Below are 21332 nucleotides of genomic sequence, written 5' to 3' on the forward strand. Positions count from 1 at the left end.
CCTGAGCTACCTGCTCATTCTTAGCCGCAGCAGAAATCTTGGGGCGCCTGGGCAGCTCAGTCGGTTAAGCATCTGCCTTCGGCTCAGGTCATGATCCCCGGGACCGAGCCCCGTGTGGGGCTCCCTGCTCAGTGGGGAGTCTGCTTCTCCCTCTCTTTGCTCATGCTCTCTCTCTCTTAAATAAAATAGTTAAAAAAAATAAATGGTATTTCCTTGTATTTAAAAAATAATAATAAAAATAAAGACAGAGAAATCTCTTCCAAATCTTAAAAGGGAACTTGTCTTTTGGATGATACAATTCAGGAACTATGTTTAGCTGCCAGAAACACAGGCGTGGAAATGACTTGGGTCAGGGATGTGGGTGTGAATCTGGTGAATCTGGCGTAAGCGTTGGGGGCAGGACTGTCCCAGCCATTCCACCATCTGCCCTGACATCTGGAGACGGCCAACACGTTGTCACGCGATTCTCTGCCATCTCTGGATCTCCTCGGTGAACTGTCTGTGCAAGTCTTTCATCTACTTTCTGCCTGGGTTGTTCAGTAAACCGTTAAGTTCCAAGAGTTTTTTATATATCCTGGATACAAGTCCTTTGTTAGACATTTTCATTCTCTTAACAGCGTCTACCCTAGGGGTGCCTGGCTGCCTTGGTGGGTAGAGCATGTGATGCTTGACCTTGACGTCATGAGTTCGAGCTCCACATTGGGTGTAGAGGTTACGTAAAAATAAAAAATAAAATCATTAGTCCACAATAGCCAAACTGGAAAGAGCCAAGATGTCCATCGACAGATGAATGGATAAAGAAGATGTGGTATATATACACAATGGAATATTATGCAGCCATCAAAAGGAATGAGATCTTGCCATTTGCAACGACGGGGATGGAACTGGAGGGTGTTATGCTGAGTGAAATCAGTCAATCAGAGGAAGACATGTATCATATGACCTCACTGATATGAGGAATTCTTAATCTCAGGAAACAAACTGAGGGTTGCTGGAGTGGTGGGGGGTGGGAGGGATGGGGTGGCTGGGTGATAGACATTGGGGAGGGTATGTGCTATGGTGAGCGCTGTGAAGTGTGCAAGACTGTTGAATCACAGATCTGTACCTCTGAAACAAATAATACATTATATATTAAAAAAAAAAGCAGGAAGGGAAAAATGAAGGGGGGGATATCGGAGGGGGAGATGAACCATGAGAGACGATGGACTCTGAAAAACAAACAGGGTTCTAGAGGGGAGGGGGTGGGGGGATGGGTTAGCCTGGTGATGGGTATTAAAGAGGGCACGTTCTGCGTGGAGCACTGGGTGTTATGCACAAACAATGAATCATGGAACTACATCAAAAACTAATGATGTATGGTGATTAACATAACAATAAAAATTAAAAATAAATAAAATCATTAAAAACAGTATCTGTCATAGAACAGAAGTTATTTTAGTGGTTTATCTACTTTTTCTCTTATGAGTGACATGCGGTCACATCTAAGAACTCTGTTGAATACAAGGTCAAGAAAATATCCTTTTTTTTTTAAAGATTTATTTATTTACTGGGGCGGGGGGCAGAGGGAGAGAGAGAATCTCCGGCAGATTCCCTGCTGAGCGCAGAGCCCGACACAGGGGCTCGATCCCACAACCATGAGATCACGACCTGAGCCAAAACCAAGAGTCGGACACTCAACACACTGCACCACCCACGCACCCCTATCCTGTCTTTCTTCTAAATGCTTTACATCTTATGTTTTACATTTAGATCTGTTCCCTTTTTGTTTTTTAACTATGCTTTGTGGTTCACCTGAGCTGTTCTTCTTACTAGGATAGAAGCAATGGCTTTTCCCGACTTTCTCTGCAAGGATCATCTTAGCCCAGGCTAAGGAGGAGGAGAGGATTGAGGGGAATTATTTTTAACGGAGCCCAGAAAAGAAGCCTAGTGTCAGCAGGTGTGGGTAATGGAAACCCCAGAAGACAGTCATCCAGGTGCCTAAGGAGCTGCACTCTGGGAACAGCAAGAAGCCGCTGGTGGGGACAGGCTCTGAGTCAGCCGGGGCATCTGCTCCAAGAGATGCTGCAGGGACTGGGGCCAGAGTGGTGAGGAGGAATGACCCGGGGAAGCAGGTGCCCCTCCAGTGCGTCCCCAGCTCCGTTCCTCTCTTATACCTTGTGTTTCGTGTCCGTCAGACCCCTTCATGATCAGACAGAAGTTACCGATCCCAGCCCCAAGCTAGCGGACCCTTTTCAGTTTGGAACAATCGACTGATTATTTCTACTTGCAAGGACAAGAGGCATTTGTGCATAGGGAGGGCTTGCCGCCGTGCATCTTAAATGCTCCAGCTCTGGCCCTTTCCCTTCCAGGTAAGACTTGATCTCTGATTAGACGCGCATCCTCAGGAAGGCAACCTTGTACTTGACCTGAGCAGGCTCCACTACTCAACTTCCCCAGATTGCTTTTACCTTTGTTGTCTGAAAAAAAAAAAAAAGGATGTGACAAAACACGTTGGGTCAATCAGCAGGTGTTTATTGATGTGAAGATTCCAGTAGCTGCGGTTTGTTCTCAGACGCTCACAATCAGCCTCAGGAGTTCACTGATAGGAGAAGGGACAGATGTGTCTAATGCCTCACAGGTTTTCACAGCCCAGAAAGAGCAGCATGGACCCACGAGCCAAGCTCCCAGCCAAACTCAGGCACAAGATCCAGGTGAGCTTCTGCGAAGTCCGTGCTGGTTCCCCCTTGCAGCTTTTCTTCCCTGTCACTGAAGGACAAAGTGAGAAACAGTGAGAAAATGCACAGGCAGAGACAGGTGCCTCGCAGCCCTCCCACCCTCACAGATGGATAATCGGCTCCTCGGGGGCAAAGGCAGCAGTGGGAATCCAGCAGTGAACACATTTCTGTGAGCCCCCGCTGTGCCCGGTGCTACTCTAGGAGTTGATGACAGCGCAGTTAGCAAGATGTGGTTCTGTGCTCAAAAATGTGGTCCTTACCTGTGGGAGCAGAGACCCCTTCATGATCAGACAGAAGTTACCAATCCCAGCCTCAAGCTAGTACCTAAACACCCACACACGGCACCCGCGTGTTCTCTCCACAACCCCGAAGCCCTGCTCCAGTTGCTGTGGCCCCCCATCTCCAACCGTCCACTCCCTTGTCTCCAATACCCACCCCCATCTCTGTCCCCCATCTCTGTCCCCCATCTCTGTCCCCAACTCTGTCCATCTCTGTCCCCCATCTCCGTCCCCCATCTCTGCCCCATCTCTGTCCCCCATCTTTGTCCCCACGTCTCCACCCCCACCACCCTGTCTCTGATCCCCACCCTGGTCTCCATCTGCCCATGTCCCCATGTGCCCCCCACTGTCTCCAGGGCACTGAGCACATCTTGTGCCCTAGGAGGCTGACCTCTGGGGCTGTGTCACTTGACCTCTGCCCTTCTGGTTTTGCAGTTACTGTTCAGCTATCACAAGGGTCCAGAAGGAGAGGGTGGAAGGAGAGAGCAGCTCCGGAGAGGTCCTCCCTTGGGCCTGTCTGTCCCCCTCCCCTCCCTCAGCCCCACTGTTGCGAATCCTGATGCCGCCTGGTGCTTGGGGTTCACCACCCAGCCACACATCTGATGGCCCTTCACCAGGCACATGGCACCTGCTTCCTACAGGGACCCTGACCGCAGACCCCATCCTGCCCGTTACCTCTTTCCTTTCCTGAGGCCTCGTCCCCGCGAAACGGACCTGGAGGCCAGTCTCCAGACAGCAGGTGTGAGCCTCTCCCGGAACGGGACGCCCACTGGGTTTGGAGACAGCCACATTCAGCGGCTGCAGGACCTCAGGCACATCCAGGACCCTTCCGTGCCGGAGGCACCTCCGTCCCACGGGTGAGGGGCTCACCAAGGGCAGGCACTGGGCCAGGAGCCCGCTCGGGCGGGTGCAGCGGTAGCGGCCGGCCTCCTTGAGCTTGATGCAGCACTGGCTCCGGCACTCCTTGTGGTGGGTGCAATAGGCCCCGTTGGGCTGGAGACGCAGAGCGGGAGCCTGGCACCCGCCTCCCGCCCTCGCGCCCCGACCCCGGCCGCGTCTCGCCCTCTCACCTTGCGCCAAGGCACACACTGTAGGAAGATGGTCTTGGGCGTGCAGAACGTCTGCGGGTCCAGGCTGTTGGTGACGCAGCAGCGGCTCCGGCACTCGGCGTGGTCAGAGCAGGCGTACCTGTTGGGCTGCCACGCACCGAGCGCGAGCTCTGGAGCGGCCCCTCCCCCTCCGCGGGCGGCGGCTCCGGGCGGCGGTGCCCCCCCCCCCCCGCCCCGGCCGGCCACCGTGCCGGACGCACCTTCTGCCAGGGCAGACATTTGAGGAAGATGGTCTTGCGTGTGCAGAACGTCTGCGGGTCCAGGCTGCTGGTGACGCAGCAGCGGCTCCGGCACTCGGCGTGGTCAGAGCAGGCCTCTCCCATCCTCTGCAAAGCCGGGCGCCGTTTACAGGCCCTCACGGCAGACCCAGCTTCCTGCTAGGGCGTCTCCATTCAGGAACACCCTCCCCTTCCTCCTGCGAACCTTGAAGATTCCTGGAATAGTCCAGACCTGGTGGGTCCCATGGCCGGGGGAGCCAGAGGAAAGAGGGGGAGGGAGCTAAGGAGGTCTGTGCCTGTCGTGAGCCACGTGGACAGGAGGGTGAACCGAGGCACCGGCTCAGAGAGGGCAAGTGCCTCCCGGGGTCACAGAGCCAGCCCGGAGCTGTGGCTGGGGTCCCACCCCACCCACGGGAGGCCGCCTGCTCTCGAGGCCTTTGATCCAAGTTCTCAAACCTTTGGTCTGAAAACTCCTTTGCAAACTCAAAAACTTACTAAGGTGCCCAAAGCTGATGTTGGTGTGGGTTCTAGCTAATGACTTTCCCAGCGTGGGCACTAACTCTGAGAGAAGTTTTACCTATTTATGCATAAACCTATTTAAAAATAGGATCCCTGTACCATGTTAACATAAATAACAACTTTTTATGAAAAATGGGTATATTTTCCAAAGTAAAACAAAACGCTGAGTGCAGAGTGGCGCGTTCTGCCCTGGGCCGGTGCTTCCCGCCTGGCTTCCCCGGACTCGGGACTGTAGGGGGTCGGGGGTCCCGAGTCCTGGGAGATGCCACCTGTGCCCCCGGGGGAGGGAGGTGCAGGGCAGAGCCTCACACACAACCAGCAGGAGCCAACCGAGTGCAGGGGGTCCCCCAGCCGGCCCACGGACCGCGGGGTCCTGGAGCACTCGGGGCTGATGCTTCCACGCTGGAGACTCGCTCGCGGGTTTTCAGTGAGAACTTTGGTTTGGGTTTGAAGATCTTACTGACATAAAATTGAAGCTGGGAAGGCGCTCGGATACCGGGGCCTGGAGCCCAGTGAGGCGGCCTTGCAGGTGAGAAGCAGCCAGAGGAGGAAGGTCACTCCCGCCCTGGGGCACCGAGGGAGCCTCTAGGATGCAGTGGGTGCCGGGACGCTGGGGGACTTGTGCGTTAGGAAGGTGAAGAGTGGACGCCAGGACAGGCACTCTCACGCTGCCCATACCCCTCCCAGCAGAGACGCTTCGCTCTGCCCCCACCCCACCCCCACCGTGCTGCCCTCCGGCCTGGATTTGGTACTGGGACCCCGGGCGCCAGAATCAGCCAAACTGGGGGCCCCAGTGCCTGGGGAGGAGGCTGTGCTCCCAGGCACCCTCCTTTCCAGGAGCCCAGACAAGACTTGTGGGAGCAGGCACCTGCAGGAAAGGAGCTGGGAGCCCCAGAGAGCCCGAGTGGGGGCTGCCTCCATGGGTGCAACGCCGCAGGGTGCACACTGACCTTATGGAACAGGAAAAAGCTCTTGGTCCTCCAGGCCAAGGACACGGACAGCAGTGACGACAGCAGTAGCAGATGCCCGGCACTCGCCATTGGGCTCGCGGCTTGTCAGTGCCCAAGAAGGCCATCCCTGCCCCCACAGCACCTGCATGGGCACCTGCTTCCTTCCCCCGCCCCAGTCTCCCTTGCAAGATAGATTTTTTTTTAATTAATAGACATTATTTTCTAGAGCAGTTTTAGGTTTCCAGAAAAATCGTGCAGCAAGTACAGAGAGTTCCCACATAGCCCCGCTTCCCCTGCGTGTTTCCCTATTACTAACTCGTGTGGGCACGGTGGCCTTGTTACAACTGGTCAGCTGATATTGATTGATACGTTATTACAGCCGGGAGTCCACAGCTTCCTTAGGGCGCACTGCTGGTGCTGGATGTTCTGTGGGTTGGACAAATGCCACCACGTTAGCACACAGTGTTTTCACTGCCCTGAAACCCCTAGGCTCCACCTGTTCTTCTTTGCCCACGAAAACCCGGCAGCCATGGATCTTTTGGGGGATCTTTTTTGGTTCCATCATTGTGCCTTTTCGCCAATGTCCTAGAATTGGAACCCTACAAATGCAGCCTTTCCAGACTGCTTCCTTCACTCCCTAAGACTCATTTAAGTTCTCCCCGCGGGTCTTCTATGACTTGATAGCCAAACTCTTTTTATCACTGAGTGGGAAACGAATATTCAACACCCCTTTCTCTGGGGAATGACTGTGCCTCTCTGAGTTAAACAGGAGCCTCTCTGCTGTTAGAGAGCACCTGTGGGACCCTCACTGCTGAGCCCCCCTGCTCAGTCCAGCTCCTATGTCCCCCAGGCGGGCAGGACAACACGGGGCCCAGCCGACCCCGCCCACACTCTGGGGTGCAGCCCCTGCAGTTTGGGTGAGTGGGCACAGCAGCCCCCAGGCACAGGTGACTCTCCAGTCCTGGATCTGGGAGGAGTCCCAGCTTAGCCTCAGATCTAAGCCTGAGCTGCCCCCACCTGCATTCGGGTATTTGGCTGGTTGCCCGGCTGGCCATTCATAAAGCTGACAGTTTGGCCCTCAATTTTGCCCCTAGTTCTTTTATTTTTTTAAATAAGGTGATATTGGGGCATCTGGGTGGCTCAGGGGGTTAAGTGTCTGCCTTCGGCTCAGGTCATGATCTCAGGGTCCTGGGATCGAGTCCCACATCAGGCTCCCTGCTCGGCGGGAAGTCTGCTTGTCCCTCTGCCTGCCCTTTCCCCGGCTTGCGCTCTCTCAGGCGTCCGCTCTCAAATAAATACATAAAATCTTTTTTAAAAATTTAAATAAGAAAGTGAACAATTCAGGGGCATTTAGTGCACTTTTTAAAAAGGATTAGAGAGAGAGCACGTGAGCCCGAGTGAGGGGAGGAGCAGAGGGAGAGAGAATCTCAAGCAGACTCCCCGCTGAGTGCAGAGCCCAGCTCGGGGACCCAATCCCATGACCCTGGGGTCCTGACCTCAGCCAAAACTAAGAGTTGGATGTTCAACCGACTGAGACCCCCAGGTGCCCCTATCTAGTGCATTCTTAATGTTGTGCAACCACTTCCTCTATCTAGTTCCAGAACATTCTGTCGTCCCATAGCGCAACCCGGAGTCCATCAGCCTTCACTCCCTGTTCTTTCTGGTGTCTTCCGGAGGTCAGAGCCTGTGGGGAGCGGTCTGACACTGAGGCCTCAAACCCCAACACGCTGTCTTCCAAAGCCCTGCGGGCACAGGAGGACGTGTCCCCCCACTCAGCTCTGAACCTCTAGCCCCAGGCCTGTGTTTCCTGCTTGCTCTCCATCCCCTCCTCGTCCATGTTCCAGACCTCTCCTCGAATTTGTCTTTCTGCACCCTTGGCAGGGCTCCCCTCAGGACTGCCAGCCCCTGACCCAGGGCCCACGAGCCTTAAACTCAGACCTGCCTTGGGTTCCCATCCCAGGTTCCCTCTATTTGCTGCAGGGTCTTGGGAGGACAGCTGAGCCTTTCTGGGACCTTGTTTCCCTGTCTGTGAGGGGAAGGGTGGGCTCCCCCTGTCCCTTCTGTGTCCCCTGAACCTCTGGTTTCCAGAGGATTCCAGGGAAGCCATGCTCACCTCACCCCTTTGTCCCTTACTGGGGTCACCTGTGCTGAAAAGCATGGTGGAATTCTGTTTGCCAAGCTTCCCAGATTGCTCAAGGTCCCGAGGCGGGGAGCACTCCGGACTGCAAGATGAGTCCTCCCCACGGGGCTGGTCCGTGCTGGGCGCCAGGAATTTAGAAACACAGAAACCCCCCAGGGAGAAAGGCAGACACACGGTGGCCGGCGTGCTTGGAGGGGACGCAGATGGCGGAGGAGGGCCCGGGCACCGAGCACGACTGTGGATGGTGGAGCCAGCACAGGGCTGCCCGGCGACGCCTAGCTGGGGGCAGGCTGCCAGTCAGGAAGGTCATGAGGAGACGCTGCAGCCAGAGCGAGGTGTTGGGGCAGGGAGGGGGCCCTGGCGGCTCTGATTGACCTGCTGCTCAACTCACATCAACAGGAACACCCGCTGATCTGAAGACCAAGGCGGCATTTTCCCCAGAGCACCTACAACACGTGTCAGCACAGTATCAGTTCACCTCACAGAAGTATCCAGAAATTACCTGCTGCCAGTGTGAAATGCAGATTCCCACAAGGACAAATCCAGCAACACAGACATCTCAGAGAGGCTAGAGGAGTTTTGCTCTGTTTTTAGTTCGCTTAACAAAAATAGCAAGTCATAGGATACACCACCTGTCTGCGTTTTGGGTTTTCTGTCATTTTATAGTTCAGTTTATCTGCAACAAACTGTGGCTCATACGCGACAAAAGCACTGCTAGAGCATTTCATTCACAAGTTTTGCTAATTGGTTTCCAAAGAGATGCATAAACTGGGAGCCTATTTGATCTGCTGTTGAAGATGGACAGACAGGGAGGCAGAGAGCAGGGAAGCCGCTGGGCGAGGCACAGGCCGCGCCATTGTGCATTCACTTTTCACCTGTGAAAAAGCACTTCACAGTCTATTTCAGTGTGGGTGGTAATGGTGTTTAAATACTTCCCCCCCCCCCCAGAGAAGCAGTGGCAAAGTCTACGTGGGGGTCTCACCTCCTGGCAGATGGCGATGTGTGAGTGTGGGGGGGGGGGCACTTGCTGCCCAACATAGCGCATGGCGGGCGTGAGCACGGCCTTCCAGGGCGGCCCCAGCCCGGATGTTCTGGGGGCCACTGAGGCCGCCCACCTGGAGGCTCCCACCAGCACTTCCCAGACCCCCAGGCCCCCGAGGTCAGGCTCTTGTTCACACCATTCAGAAACAGCTCTCACGGGGTGGCCAAGTATCTCCATGGTGCAACCCAAGACCCACCTTTTGGTCCTGGATGACGGAACATCCAAACAGACGATTGCCAGACGGTCCATGAAGGTGGAACTCTGGCCCCCAGACTGCAGAAGCCAACTCCAGTCTCTCAGCTGGCCCTGGATGACCAGCCCTAAGCCGACGACAACAGCTTCCCCAACTCAGGACCAGCCTGAGACACCACATATGCCGCCTAACCACTCACGCAAGACATCTATACCAGTCCACTAGAGCTTCGCAACAAATACCACACGGTGGGCGGCCCAACCATGGACATTCGTCCCTCACCGTCCTGGAGGCTGGATGTCCAGACCCAGGTGTGGGCAGGGCCATCCCTTCTGAGGCCCCTTTCCTGGGGTGTGGACACATGGGCTCCCTGTGCTGTACTGAGCTGGGCGGCATCCCATTCTGCTGGCCACTCCCCCTCTGTTTTCTGGGGTGGGGGGATGGGGGCCGAGGCACAGGCCCTCCTCACCAGCCCTGGAGGCAGAGTTGTTCCTGAACTTGAAGAACTGGCATTCACAACCCCCACTTATGTTAAAATATTCTTTTATGGCGGCGCCTGGGTGGCTCAGTTGGTTAAATGTCTGCCTTCGGCTCAGGTCATGATCTCGGGGTCCTGGGATCGAGTCCTGCATCGGGCTCCCTGCTCAGCGGGGAGTCTGCTCCCTCTGCCACCCCTGCCACTCGTGCACGCACATTCTCTCTCTCAAATAAATAAATAAAATCTTTAAAAATATATATTCTTGGGCGCCTGGGTGGCTCAGATGGTTAAGCATCTGCCTTCAGCTCAGGTCATGATCTCGGGGTCCTGGGATCGAGTCCCGCATCGGGCTCCCTGCTCCTTGGGAGCCTGCTTCTCCCTCTGCCTCTCTCTCTCTCTCTCTCTGTCTTTCATGAATAAATAAATAAAATCTTTAAAATATATATATATATTCTTTTATAAATGGAGTCTCTTTTCTTGGATATTTGTTTATCAGTGTCTCAGACCAGACATCTGTCCATCTGTTCACAGTCTTTCCTTCCAAACCTCAACATCAGGTGTGATTCCATAGTATCTCAATCTGGCAAATAAAAGCTTGATGCCAAACCTTGCCCAAGATTACAGATCCCAATATACTATTCCCTGAACCATGACTGCCATATTTTGGGGACTTCCCCACCCTGCAACTTTTGCCATCTCTGAGACAAGGCCACGTGCCCCCAACCAGGGCCCTGGCCCCAGGGCAGGAGGCCTCCGCACACCTCCACACAGAGAAGCCGGCCACACGGGCACGTGCGCCGGACTGCACAGGTCTTGCAGAAAATCTCTTCCTGGCCGTTGGTAAGCGCTCAAGTGTTCAGTGGTCCTGCCTTTGTATCCTGGGCCCCACCGGCTCCTCTGTGTAGAAGTGAGACCAGTCAAGCCGTAATTCCAGAAAAGACTCCAACCCCGAGGGGGAATCAGGAGGGCTGAGGCCAAGGGAGCCCAGGGCAGAGTCAGTGGAACTCCCCTCCTACCTCCACCCCGCCCCCGCCAGAGACTTTCACCAGCCTGCAGGAGGGAGGGCATGTGAGTGGGCATGGCGGGGCCACACGGGAGCGGGGGACGCTGACCACAGCCCCTGCAGCAACCCGCCGGACAGCCAGCACTGGGTCAGTGACCCCAGCTTCCCTGGGCTCTCCCCACTTCCAAGTCAGGACCAGCCAAATATGCCCCCTAAGCAATCAGGTGGGACGCCCCCCACTCCCCTCTGGGCACCTGCACCACCTTCTCTGCCTCCAGCATCCCCACCTGTGGGTCTGCCTATCTCCCCCGGGGGCTGACTCCCAAGCTCTGGATAAACGGCCCGCTTGTCCTCATGGGGGGGGGGGGGTCTTTATTTCTGCAGACACTGTTCATCCGATAAACGTTTCCTGACTTACTCATTATTGAGTAGGCGCTAGACTCCGAGAGGAAAGGACTGCGTGCCCCCGCCACCTAGGAGTGCTTGGTCTGGTCTGGGACATGGTCTTGTCCACAAATAGATGACGCGGAATGAGGTAGATACGTGCAGGGCGAGGTGGGGGTCCCGGGAGCCGGAGCGAGGACGCGGTTAGCGAGCGGAGAACAGGAGGCCCCGCGTGGGAGGCTCAGGCCGGGAGAGCCCGCCCCGCAGCGGCTCGGGAGGGGCTCCGGGACGCGGGGCAGGGTCGGGGCTGGAGCAGGAACCCAGAGGGACTGGGGCGCCACGAGCCCGCCTCTGCGCAACCTAACAACGCGCCCCAAACTCAGGGGCCCGAAAGGGCCGTTTGTCCCTTTCTTCTCTCAGGCCCTGTGGGTTGGCCGCGCCCAGGAGGCGGTTCTCTCCCGGGTCCGAGTCCCCGCAGGGTCGGAGCGGCTCTGTGCCCCAGCCCGGAGCCCGGCAGCCGGGCCGCGCGCGCCGGGGCGTCGTAAAGACGCAGGAACGCGCGGGGTCCAGGGGGTCCGGGGGTGGGGTCCAGGCGCAGTTGGGGGTCGGGGGGCTGTGATGGGTATGGGGCTTCTCTTAGGGGCGGCCAGCTTTCTAAAGTCAGGTTGTGATGTTTGCACAACCCTGTGAGGATACTAGAAACAATGAGTTCCACACTCCAAATGGGTAAATCATATGGCATGTGAATTTGATCTCAATAAAGCTGTTTAGAAAAGGAAATCTATTTTTGCTTTTATTTTATTTTGAACTTTTACTTATAACTTGGTTGTTTTTACATTGTTATATTTTTATTCTATTCTTGCCATAGAGTAATATTTCCTGTTAACCAAAGGTTTTAGAATTCAATTGAATAACTTAATTTTTTCACTTGTAAACTTTTTCACTTGAAAAACTATTATGAGACTCAGTCCTCCTAAGACTAATTTCTTTAACTTATTTGAAAGTATTACGTGGGCGCCTGGGGGCGAAGTCGGTTAAGCGTCTGCCTTTGGCTCAGGTCATGATCCTGGGGTCCTGGGATCCAGCCCTGCACCTGCTCAGTGCGGGGCACTGCCTTCTCCCTCTGCCTTTCCCCCTTTCACATGCTCTCTCTCTCTCTCAAATAAATAAATAAAAATTTTTAAAGCATTATGCAAATCATAAGTTTTAATGGACACTGCGACTGTCCTTACAAGTTCCGAGACTAGGATCCATACTGGTTTTCTCCCAGCCTGGGGAGTTTGCATTAAGTGTTCTCATTTTATTTATTTTTTTCATTAAACAGGTTTTTTTCTTTTCTTTCGTTCCTTTTTCTTTTTTTTTTAATTAAGCCCAACGTGGGGCTTGAACTCACAAGCTCAAGATCAAGAGTCACGTGCTCTACTCACCAAGCCAGCCAGCCGCTCCCATTTGACTTCTTCATTTTCTTTCCAGCAGACTTCCGGACACCTCATATAAACTTACCAGTAACTGTTTGGAGTCTCCCGAACCCAATCAAACATAGACTCCACACTAAATTTGTTCTAGTAACTGGAACCTTCCCAGGGGCCCTCGTGCTCTCCTGGCAGCTTGCTGTGCATCCCTAATGACCCAGGGCAGGAGACTCATCTCAAGAACAGAAATCAATAAATTCTGGGACAAATGCAAGATTATATAGTACACCTTTTCTTCCGAGAAAAGAGAAGGAAGACCCACTGCATGCATGCAGAAGACAAAATGCACTCACGGCTGCCAGGGCCAAGCCTCGCCAGCCTGGACGTGACCTGCAGCTTGGACATGCTCTTTCTGTGCATCTGTCTTCATCACTGGAATTCAACCGTCTCTCCCAGACTGTTCAGGCACATTTCCTAAAAGTCTTCATGCCTGGGACTCAACAAGCCATACCCACCTGCGGACGCAAGTCTTTGCTCAAATCAGATCATTTTCTTCAGTTATTCATCACTTCTTGTCTTCCCTTTCTTGAACTCTGTGCCCCAGGCTCCCGACCATCCTGCACACCCCGACTGTCCTCTCGCTCTGGACCGCCCCCCCGCCCCCGTGCAGTGCTCTGCTGAGAGTTGGAGTGTTCCCTCCACTCGGCCTCCTGGACGAGCTGTTCTCTTTCAGCTCACCTACCTGAACCACGATGGGATCCAGAAGAGTTTGTAATACCCTAAGCACACTGCCTTGCCTCTGGTTGAAGCTTCTGTTGGTGGGGTCAGTGTGCCAGATGATGAGTGAGGTTGCGTGCCCCTCCCAGTTGGCGGGATCAGGCTCGCCACTGCATCGGATACATGCAGTGACCAGCCCCTGGCCAGTGGGAAAGCCATGTGCTCTATGCTCCTGTAACCCATGGTGGACAGACTCACCAGCCCCTCCCCTCTAAGACACAGAGACCCTCTCTGCCAACTCCAGCACCAGCAGACCCGGGGACAGGGCAACACCCGAGGGCAGGGTTCCTGTCATCCGCAGGGTTCCTGTCATCCCCCGGCCACAGGCAACAGGGAGCAGTGGCTCATCCCACCCAGCACCCAGGCAGCAGCAGGACCCACCCCCTTCACCCATGCCCTGGCACCACTGATCTGCTTTCCTCTCAGTGGATTGACCTGTTTTGGAGATTTTATATAAATGGACTCATACAACAGGTGGCCTTCAGGGACTAGCTTCTTTCACTTAGCTTAATGTTTTCTAGGTTCACCTACGTTGTAATGTACGGAACATATAAGGTACTTTTTTCCATTTATTGAAGAATTCTATCCCCTTGTATGACATTTGGGCTATTTCTAATCTCAGCCATGATGTATAATACTATGAACATTTATGTACAAGTTTCTGTGTGAAAACAGGTTTTCATTTCTTTGGGGTATATTCCATCTAGAGGTGGAATTGTGGATCCTGTGATAAGTTCAAACCTTTTGATATGCTGCCATGTGGCTTTCCAAAGTGGCTGCCCCATTTTGACAGTCTCACCAGATGTAAGAAGGGTGTGATTTTCCCACATCCTTGCCAACATTTTTTTTTAAAGATTTTATTTATTCATTTGACAGAGAGAGACACAGTGAGAGAGGGAACACAAGCAGGGGGAGTGGGAGAGGGAGAAGCAGGCTTCCCGCGGAGCAGGGAGCCCGATGTGGGGCTCGACCCCAGGACCCTGGGACCATGACCTGAGCCGAAGGCAGACGCTTAACGACTGAGCCACCCCGGCGCCCCCCCTTGCCAACATTTGTCATGTCTTTCCTGGTGGTATGAAGTGATATCTCCCTTCCAACTGATGATATTGAGAGTTTTTTCATGTACTGACTGTCCATTTCTGTATCTTCTTTGGAAAAACTGCTATTCAGACATTTTGCCCATTTTTAAAATCTGTTATTTGTCATCTTGTTATAAGTTGCTATAGTTTATTTTTTTAAGATACAAATCCCTATCACATATGTGATTTACAAATATTTTCTCCCATTCTGTGGGTATCCTTTCTCTTTCTCAATGGCATCCTTTGAAGCACAGAAGTTTTCAATTTTGGTGAAGTCCAGTTTATCTATTTTTTTTCTTTTTTTGCTTATATCTTTGTTGTAATTTATAAGAATACATTGCCAAATCTAAGGACACAAATGTTTACTCCCAGGTTTTCTTCTAAGAGTTTTAAGGTTTTAGTTTTTACATTTAGGTCCTTGATGCATTTTGAGTTAGTTTCCATATATGATATGAGGTAGGGGGTCTAACTTCATTCTTTTGCATGTGGATGCCAGTTCCCCAGGACCATTTGTTGACAGACTACTCTTTCCCATTAAATTATTTTGGTATTTTGGCACTTGTGAAAAATCAATTTATTTTATTCTATTTTACATATTTATATTTTACTTCTCAGTTCTCAATTCAATTCCATAAATCTGCATTTCTATCCTTGTGTCAGTAAGTGAGGATGGAATTGCTGGGTCCTACAGTAACTTGTCTTGATCACTATAACTTTGTAGTGAGGTTTGAACTTGGAAAGTGTGAGTCCTCCAACCTGCTCTTCTTTATCAAGATTATTTTGGCAGCTCTGGGTCCCTTGCATTCCCATATGAATTTTAGGGTCAGCTTATCCATTTCTGCACCTGGGACTTTGGTAGGGATTGTGCTGAAGCTATAGATAAATTTGGATTTAGTAATAGGTAGTAGATTCTTACAAATGACACCAGAGGAACAAACAACAAAAGAAAAAAAAAGGCAAACTGATTTAATTGAAATTAAAGACTTTTGTGCATCAAAGGATATTACCAAGACAGTGAGAAGATAACCTGCAATGGGAGAAAAATCTGACAAGGGCCTAGTGTTCCGAATATATAGAGAATTGTTACAAACCAACAACAAAAAGGCAAACCCAATTTTAAAATCGGCAAAAGATTAAATAGACAGTTTTAAAAAAGATTTTAGTTATTTATTTGACAGGGAGGGACACAGTGAGAGAGGGAACACAAGCAGGGGGAGTGGGAGAGGGAGAAGCAGGCTTCCCGCGGAGCAGGGAGCCCGATGCGGGGCTCCATCCCAGGACCCCGGGATCATGACCTGAGCCGAAGGCAGACGCCCAACGACTGAGCCACTCAGGAGCCCCGAAATAGATGTTTATCCAAACAAGTTATACCACTTCCCCTACTAGAATGGCAATGAGTAAATGAGCTGAAACTAACAAATCTTGACAGGGATGTGCAGAGATTGGAACCCTCATACACGGCTGATTGGAATGAAAGTGGTTCAGCTGCTTGGAAAACCGTATAGGGATTGCTCAAAAAGTGAAACACAGAATTACCATGTGACCCAGAAACTCCACTCCTATATACCCAAAGAATTTTATTTTTATTTTTTTTAAAGATTTTATTTATTCATTCATGAGAGACAGAGGGATAGAGAGAGAGAGAAGCAGAGGGAGAAGCAGGCTCCCAAGGAGCAGGGAGCCCGATGCGGGACTCGATCCCAGGACCCTGGGATCATGACTGGAGCCGAAGGCAGACGCTTAACCATCTGAGCCACCCAGGCGCCCTACCCAAAGAATTTTAAACGGGTGTTCAAACTAATACTTGTACACAAACATTCATAACAGCACTAGTCACAAGAGCCAAATGGTGGAAACACCCAAACATCTATCCAAAGACGAGTAGATACATTGTGGAATAATCACTCACAGGAATATTCTTCTTCCATAAAAAGGAATTAAGTATCGATACATGCTACAACCTGGATGGACCTTGGAAACATTATGCCTAGTGAAGGAAGGCAGACACAAAACGAAAAATACCGTATGATTCCATTATATGAAATATCCAAAAGAGAGAAATCCACAGAAAGGAGATTGGTGGGAGGGGGAGAAAACAGGGAGTTTATTTGGGGATGATAAGAATGTTTTGGAAGTAGATAATGGTGGTTGTACAACGCTCTGTTTAATTGTTCATTAAACAATCTGTTCGTTAAAATGGTTAATTAGATGCTAAGTGAATTTCACCTAAATAAAGGTGTAAGAAATTTATCATTTTGTGAAATACTATGATGTCTGGGATTTGCTCCAAAATAATGAAATGAGGTGAAGATATAAAAAGTCTTAAGGAAAAAAAACAACTTTGGTTTGCAAAGAAAACAGAAATGGATTGGAAGTGGATAAAAGCAGAGTTGGGAGCCATAGCCAAAGTCCAGGACAGACGCGAGGGCTGGGCTATCCCGCGGAGGAGGGGGCTCGAGGTGAGCGGCTCTGAGCGCGTCCGTAGTCCCAGCAAAGGGGCTGTTTGGGCAAAGCAAGGGCCCCAGGGTTTGCGTGAACCCGGCCGGGAGGGTGTCCTTGCTGGGCAGCGGGGCAGGCACCAAGGACGGCCCTTCGGAAATCACCTCCTCGTACACCTTAAACTCACACCATGCACATCACGTTATAAGTCAATTGTATCTCGATAAAGCGGGGAAAACTGTATCAAACAGGGACGGCCCTTAGGGTTGGGCGCGCGCCCCGGTCAGACGCCGCTGGAGACGCGAGGAGACCGGCGGAGCCTGGCCGCGTCCTCCTCCCGCATCTCAACCAAGTCCCCCGGTGGCTCTGTGTCCTCCCCAGGGATGTGCGGGCCCCGGTTCATCCTCGGGCCCCCCGCGGGCGCGGTGGGGCGCAGGCAGCCGCCTCGGCTCTGCCGGCCCCGGGCCCGCCTGGCGGCACTTGCCAGGTGCGCCCCCGCGCGCCCCAGGCCCCGACCCTGGAGGGGTGGGGGCGGGGCGCTCCAGGCCACGCCCCGGGGCGGTGCAGTGGGGCGCCCCTGTCCGCGCCCCTAGTCGGCAGGGTGCGCGCCGCGTCGCGCCCCTGGCGGAGCTCCGGGCCATGGCGGTAGCCGAGCCCAAGCCCCCCGCGAGGGCGGAGGCGGCCAGGCGTCTGGCCCGGGGCTGCTGGTCGGCGTTCTGGGACTACGAGACGCCCAAGGTGATCGTGGTGAAGAACCGGCGCCTGGGCGTCGTGTACCGCGCGGTGCAGCTGCTCATCCTGCTCTACTTCGTGTGGTGGGTGCGACTGGGCCGGGGGCGCGGGGGCGCCGGGGCCAGGAGCCACGGGGAGCGGCGGGGGAGGGCCCCGGGTCGCCTCCAGAGCGGCCCTGCCCGTCCTGCAGGTACGTGTTCATCGTGCAGAAGAGTTACCAGGACAGCGAGACGGGCCCCGAGAGCTCCGTCATCACCAAGGTCAAGGGTATCACCTTCTCCGAACACAAAGTGTGGGACGTGGAGGAGTACGTGAAGCCCCCCGAGGTGCGCCTGCCCGCCCCGCGCGCCCCCGGGAAGGAGCGAGGGGTGCCTGCGCTGCCCGCCTCGGCCGACCGTCCCCTCTTTCTGAGCCCAGGGAGGCAGCGTGTTCAGCATCATCACCAGGATTGAGGTCACACCCTCCCAGACCCTCGGAACCTGCCCAGAGGTGAGGCCAGGTGGAGGGCAGAGCTGGGGCGGAGGGAGGGGACCCAGCTGTGCCTGCCCCAGAAGGTGTGGGGCTCCTGTCCAAGCCGGTTCCTCCCTAGAGTATGAGGGTCAGCAACGCCACCTGTGACTCAGACGAGGACTGCGTGGCCGGGCAGCTGGACATGCTGGGAAACGGTCAGTGCACGCCAGCGGGGGGGAGGGACCGGGCAGCGCCCCTCGCCCCCTGAGTGCACGTCTGCCCGCAGGCCTGCGGACCGGGCGCTGCGTGCCCTACTACCAAGGCTCGGCCAAGACCTGCGAGGTGTCGGGCTGGTGCCCGGTGGAAGACGGGGCCTCTGTCAGGTGTGCACCCCCGGTGACCCCACCTACCCGGGCCCCAGCTGACACCCCAGCACGACTCTGTTTCCCTTTCCTCACTGAGCAGAGCCGGGATGTGCCGGGGAGGGGGACTGGGGCGGGAAGACTAAACACATCCAGTCTGTGCCTCTTCAGCCAATTTCTCGGCAAGATGGCCCCAAATTTCACCATCCTCATCAAGAACAGCATCCACTACCCTAAATTCCAGTTCTCCAAGTAAGAGCCACTAGGGTATGGTGACAGTGGGCTAGGGATGGGAGCTACCTCCAGGGAGCGTGCTGTTGGTGGGTCCAGAGCCCCTGACGTTGCTGGGCCCTGTCCGCAGGGGCAACATAGAGCACCGGAAGGACGGCTACCTGAAACGCTGTACGTTTGACGAGGTCTCTGACCTCTACTGTCCCATTTTCAAGCTGGGCTTCATTGTGGAACAGGCAGGGGAGAACTTCACAGAGCTGGCACACACGGTGAGGGGGCAGCCAAGGGACAGTGGGGGAGCCGGCTCTCCTTTCAGATGCTGGCCCCTACTTGCAGACGAAGGCTCTGCCAACCCCCTTTGCAGAGTCTTGGCCAACCCTGGCCCTGCTCAGGCAGATGGAGAAACACGATCAGCCAACCCATCTGGGCACGCATGGCTTCTGCTAAATTATTGACTCCTAGTCACACAGCTGGCCACCAGCGTCCCCTCATGCTTCAGAAGCAGGGCACTCCCCAAGCACCCCGGCTCTCAGCCTTGAGCTGTCCCAGGTGCCCCGAGATGAGCACCCCATATGCAGTCTCAAGGCAGGACCCCACAGCCCTTGAGGATCCTCTGTGTGCCCTCCCTGACACCCATCTCTGTGCCTACTCTGGGCAGGGTGGCGTCATTGGGGTCATTATCAACTGGGACTGTGACCTGGACCTGTCAGCATCAAAGTGCAATCCCAAGTACTCCTTCCGGAGGCTTGACCCCAAGCATGTCCCAGCCTCATCTGGTTACAACTTCAGGTACCTTGGCCTTGGGATGCCTGGGTTCTCGTCTGCCCTGGCTGCGGGGGCTCCAAGATGACAGGGCAGGCGCTCAAAGGTTCAGGGGCCCAGGGCTTGGTGGAGTTTTGGAGCGTCCCATCTCGGGTGATGGCGTGAGCACCCACCACCATGCTCCATAGTCATTCTTACCCAGGTTTGCCAAATACTACAAGATAAACGGCAGCACCACCCGCACACTCATCAAGGCCTATGGGATCCGCATCGACGTCATCGTGCACGGACAGGTAAACCAGCCCACTCTGCCTACCAGGGATTCAGGCAGGCCCAGGACTGAGCTGGCACAGCCCCATCTCCCCCACCCTCCCTTGAGCCCCACTTGCCCCAGACCCCGCAACCATCTAAGGCCGCCTCCCCTCCCAAGGCCGGGAAGTTCAGCCTGATTCCCACCATCATTAATCTGGCCACAGCACTGACCTCCATCGGGGTGGTAAGGAAATGCATGCTGGTCATTGGCGGGGGAGGGGCGGGGGGGGAGGCGGCGGGGGGTGTACTTGGTAGTGGGGGTGGGAGGGGTGGTGTCTCCTGGGCCCTCACATGTGGGTCTTGCCGGCCCAGGGCTCCTTCCTGTGTGACTGGATCTTGCTGACATTTATGAACAAACACAAGGTGTACAGCCGTAAGAAATTCGACAAGGTGTGCACGCCAAGACGCTCCCCTGGTAGCTGGCCTGTGACTCTCGCTTTTGTGTTGGGCCAGGCCCCTCCCCCACCCCATCCCTGCACTGCAGACCCACAAGCTCTGGCTGCGGCTGCCCCGCCCCCATGGCTTTGCCCCACCTCTGCCCCACCCGAGCAGATGGTGGACCCTCCAGAGCAGACCGCAGAACCAGAGCTGTCCACCTCCGAACCTTCCCGGCAGGACTCCACATTCACAGACCCCCGAGGTTTGGCCCAGCTCTGAGCCCACCACACACCATCCATCATGTCTCAAAGGCTCCACCTGGTAGGGTCCTGAAGCCTGTGGTCCCAAGACACCGAGCCCCAGCTCCCCTGGCAGCCCACAGAGACCTGCACGGTGCACCTGGGGCCCTGCCCTCGCACCTCAACAGTGAGAACCTGGGAACAAGACCCCCATGCAACCGGGCCATGGGCCGACACAAAGTGGGTGGCCCCTGACCCTGGCTGGCCCCCCAACTTCCCCCAGGTTTGAAGGAAGGGAGGGGCAAACTCCTGCCTCCTCTTCCCCGGCTTCCCACCCCTCCCCGCCCACACCCCTTGCTTGCTTCAGAGCCAAGAAACCACATACCCAGAATCCAATAAACGTGTGACCAGAACCTCTGGCCTCATTTTTCAGGAAAAGCATCTGGAGGCCCTGAAGACAAACATGTAGAAGGTCCTTGCGTGTGGGAGCTGTGGGCACCCTTGGTCCTGTCTCTCCTCCAACCAGCCTGGGTGCAGAGTTGCACAGGCACACTTACCATGTCCAGCCAGGTCGTGGTGACATCTGACCAGGGGGCCGCAGGGGTGGGCAGAGACTGACAGAACTTGTCCCAGCACCTGCCCTGCAGTTAGCTTACCAGCTTCCTGGGGGTGGGGGTGTCACCCCAAACCTAAGCCTCAAAATATGGGACAGGATGGGGACTCTGGAGAAGGGAGCCAGAGAGCAGGCGAAGTCGTACTAAGGAAGACACTGGCTCTTGCTCCAAACCCGTGCAAGCATCCCAGGCCCCACCTACGGCAGGGCGGGCAGGGCAGGAATTTGGTGCTGGGGATGGGGATGGACAGCTCAGGGCCAGGCTGAGGAGGCGCACAGGCTGGCACCAGCGGGTCAGGAACGCAGATAATTGGCTAGCACGCCCAGAGATGCCACAGTGGTCATTACATCCAGCGACTCGGCCTGGTGCCTGTCTGGCCAGGCCCCCCCTTGAGGAGTTGCCAGAACTTGGCTGGATGGTGGTTCCCCTAGCAACGGGGACGGCAAACACAGGTCTGAGGCAGACGGGCATATGCTTTGCACAGATCACCTCGGCTAGGATCCCACTTCCAAGGTCC

At 54.7% G+C, this 21332-nt stretch overlaps 2 protein-coding genes across 4 annotated transcripts; one reads left to right on the forward strand and one right to left on the reverse strand.

Moving 5' to 3' along the window:
* Window positions 1–2611: 2611 nt before the first annotated feature.
* LRCOL1 (leucine rich colipase like 1) lies at window positions 2612–5878 on the reverse strand. The gene is made up of 6 exons (XM_088019410.1): window positions 5789–5878; window positions 4302–4427; window positions 4063–4188; window positions 3863–3985; window positions 3668–3761; window positions 2612–2745 (listed from the first exon to the last, which is right to left on the reverse strand). Exons 1-6 carry the CDS (start codon window positions 5876–5878, stop codon window positions 2612–2614), a joined length of 693 nt encoding a protein of 230 aa, XP_087875536.1.
* Window positions 5879–17368: 11490 nt separating this feature from the next.
* On the forward strand, window positions 17369–20241 carry P2RX2 (purinergic receptor P2X 2). Of its 3 annotated transcripts, none has more exons than XM_028095558.2 (11): window positions 17369–17550; window positions 17658–17793; window positions 17885–17956; window positions 18057–18132; window positions 18204–18300; window positions 18451–18531; window positions 18641–18779; window positions 19169–19299; window positions 19475–19565; window positions 19703–19768; window positions 19897–20241. In XM_028095558.2, the coding sequence occupies exons 1-11, from the start codon at window positions 17375–17377 to the stop codon at window positions 20239–20241; spliced, it is 1410 nt and encodes a 469-aa protein (XP_027951359.1). In that variant the 5' UTR covers window positions 17369–17374. The 3 variants fall into 3 exon arrangements, with proteins under 3 accessions (XP_027951359.1, XP_087875500.1, XP_027951361.1); XM_088019374.1 differs by having other exon boundaries at window positions 17375–17550; window positions 18590–18779; XM_028095560.1 differs by lacking the exon at window positions 19897–20241 and having other exon boundaries at window positions 17375–17550; window positions 19475–19569; window positions 19688–19737.
* Window positions 20242–21332: the final 1091 nt, after the last annotated feature.

This window comes from Eumetopias jubatus, unplaced genomic scaffold (genome assembly GCF_037043125.1).
Source record: "Eumetopias jubatus isolate StellerSeaLion01/CBP00866 unplaced genomic scaffold, mEumJub1_p1.0 scaffold_16, whole genome shotgun sequence".
NCBI classification, from domain to species: domain Eukaryota; kingdom Metazoa; phylum Chordata; class Mammalia; order Carnivora; family Otariidae; genus Eumetopias; species Eumetopias jubatus.

Coding starts and splice junctions, on each gene's coding strand:
- P2RX2 (XM_088019374.1), top strand. CDS start 17,375: ATGGCGGTAGCCGAGCCCAAGCCCCCCGCGAGGGCGGAGGCGGCCAGG. Junction 17,794..17,884: donor AGTACGTGAAGCCCCCCGAG/GTGCGCCTGCCC, acceptor TTCTGAGCCCAG/GGAGGCAGCGTGTTCAGCAT. Junction 18,133..18,203: donor GCTGGACATGCTGGGAAACG/GTCAGTGCACGC, acceptor GTCTGCCCGCAG/GCCTGCGGACCGGGCGCTGC.
- LRCOL1 (XM_088019410.1), bottom strand. CDS start 5,878: ATGGCGAGTGCCGGGCATCTGCTACTGCTGTCGTCACTGCTGTCCGTG. Junction 4,189..4,301: donor AATGTCTGCCCTGGCAGAAG/GTGCGTCCGGCA, acceptor GGTGCGTGGCAG/CCCAACAGGTACGCCTGCTC. Junction 3,762..3,862: donor TGGCCCAGTGCCTGCCCTTG/GTGAGCCCCTCA, acceptor CTCCAAACCCAG/TGGGCGTCCCGTTCCGGGAG.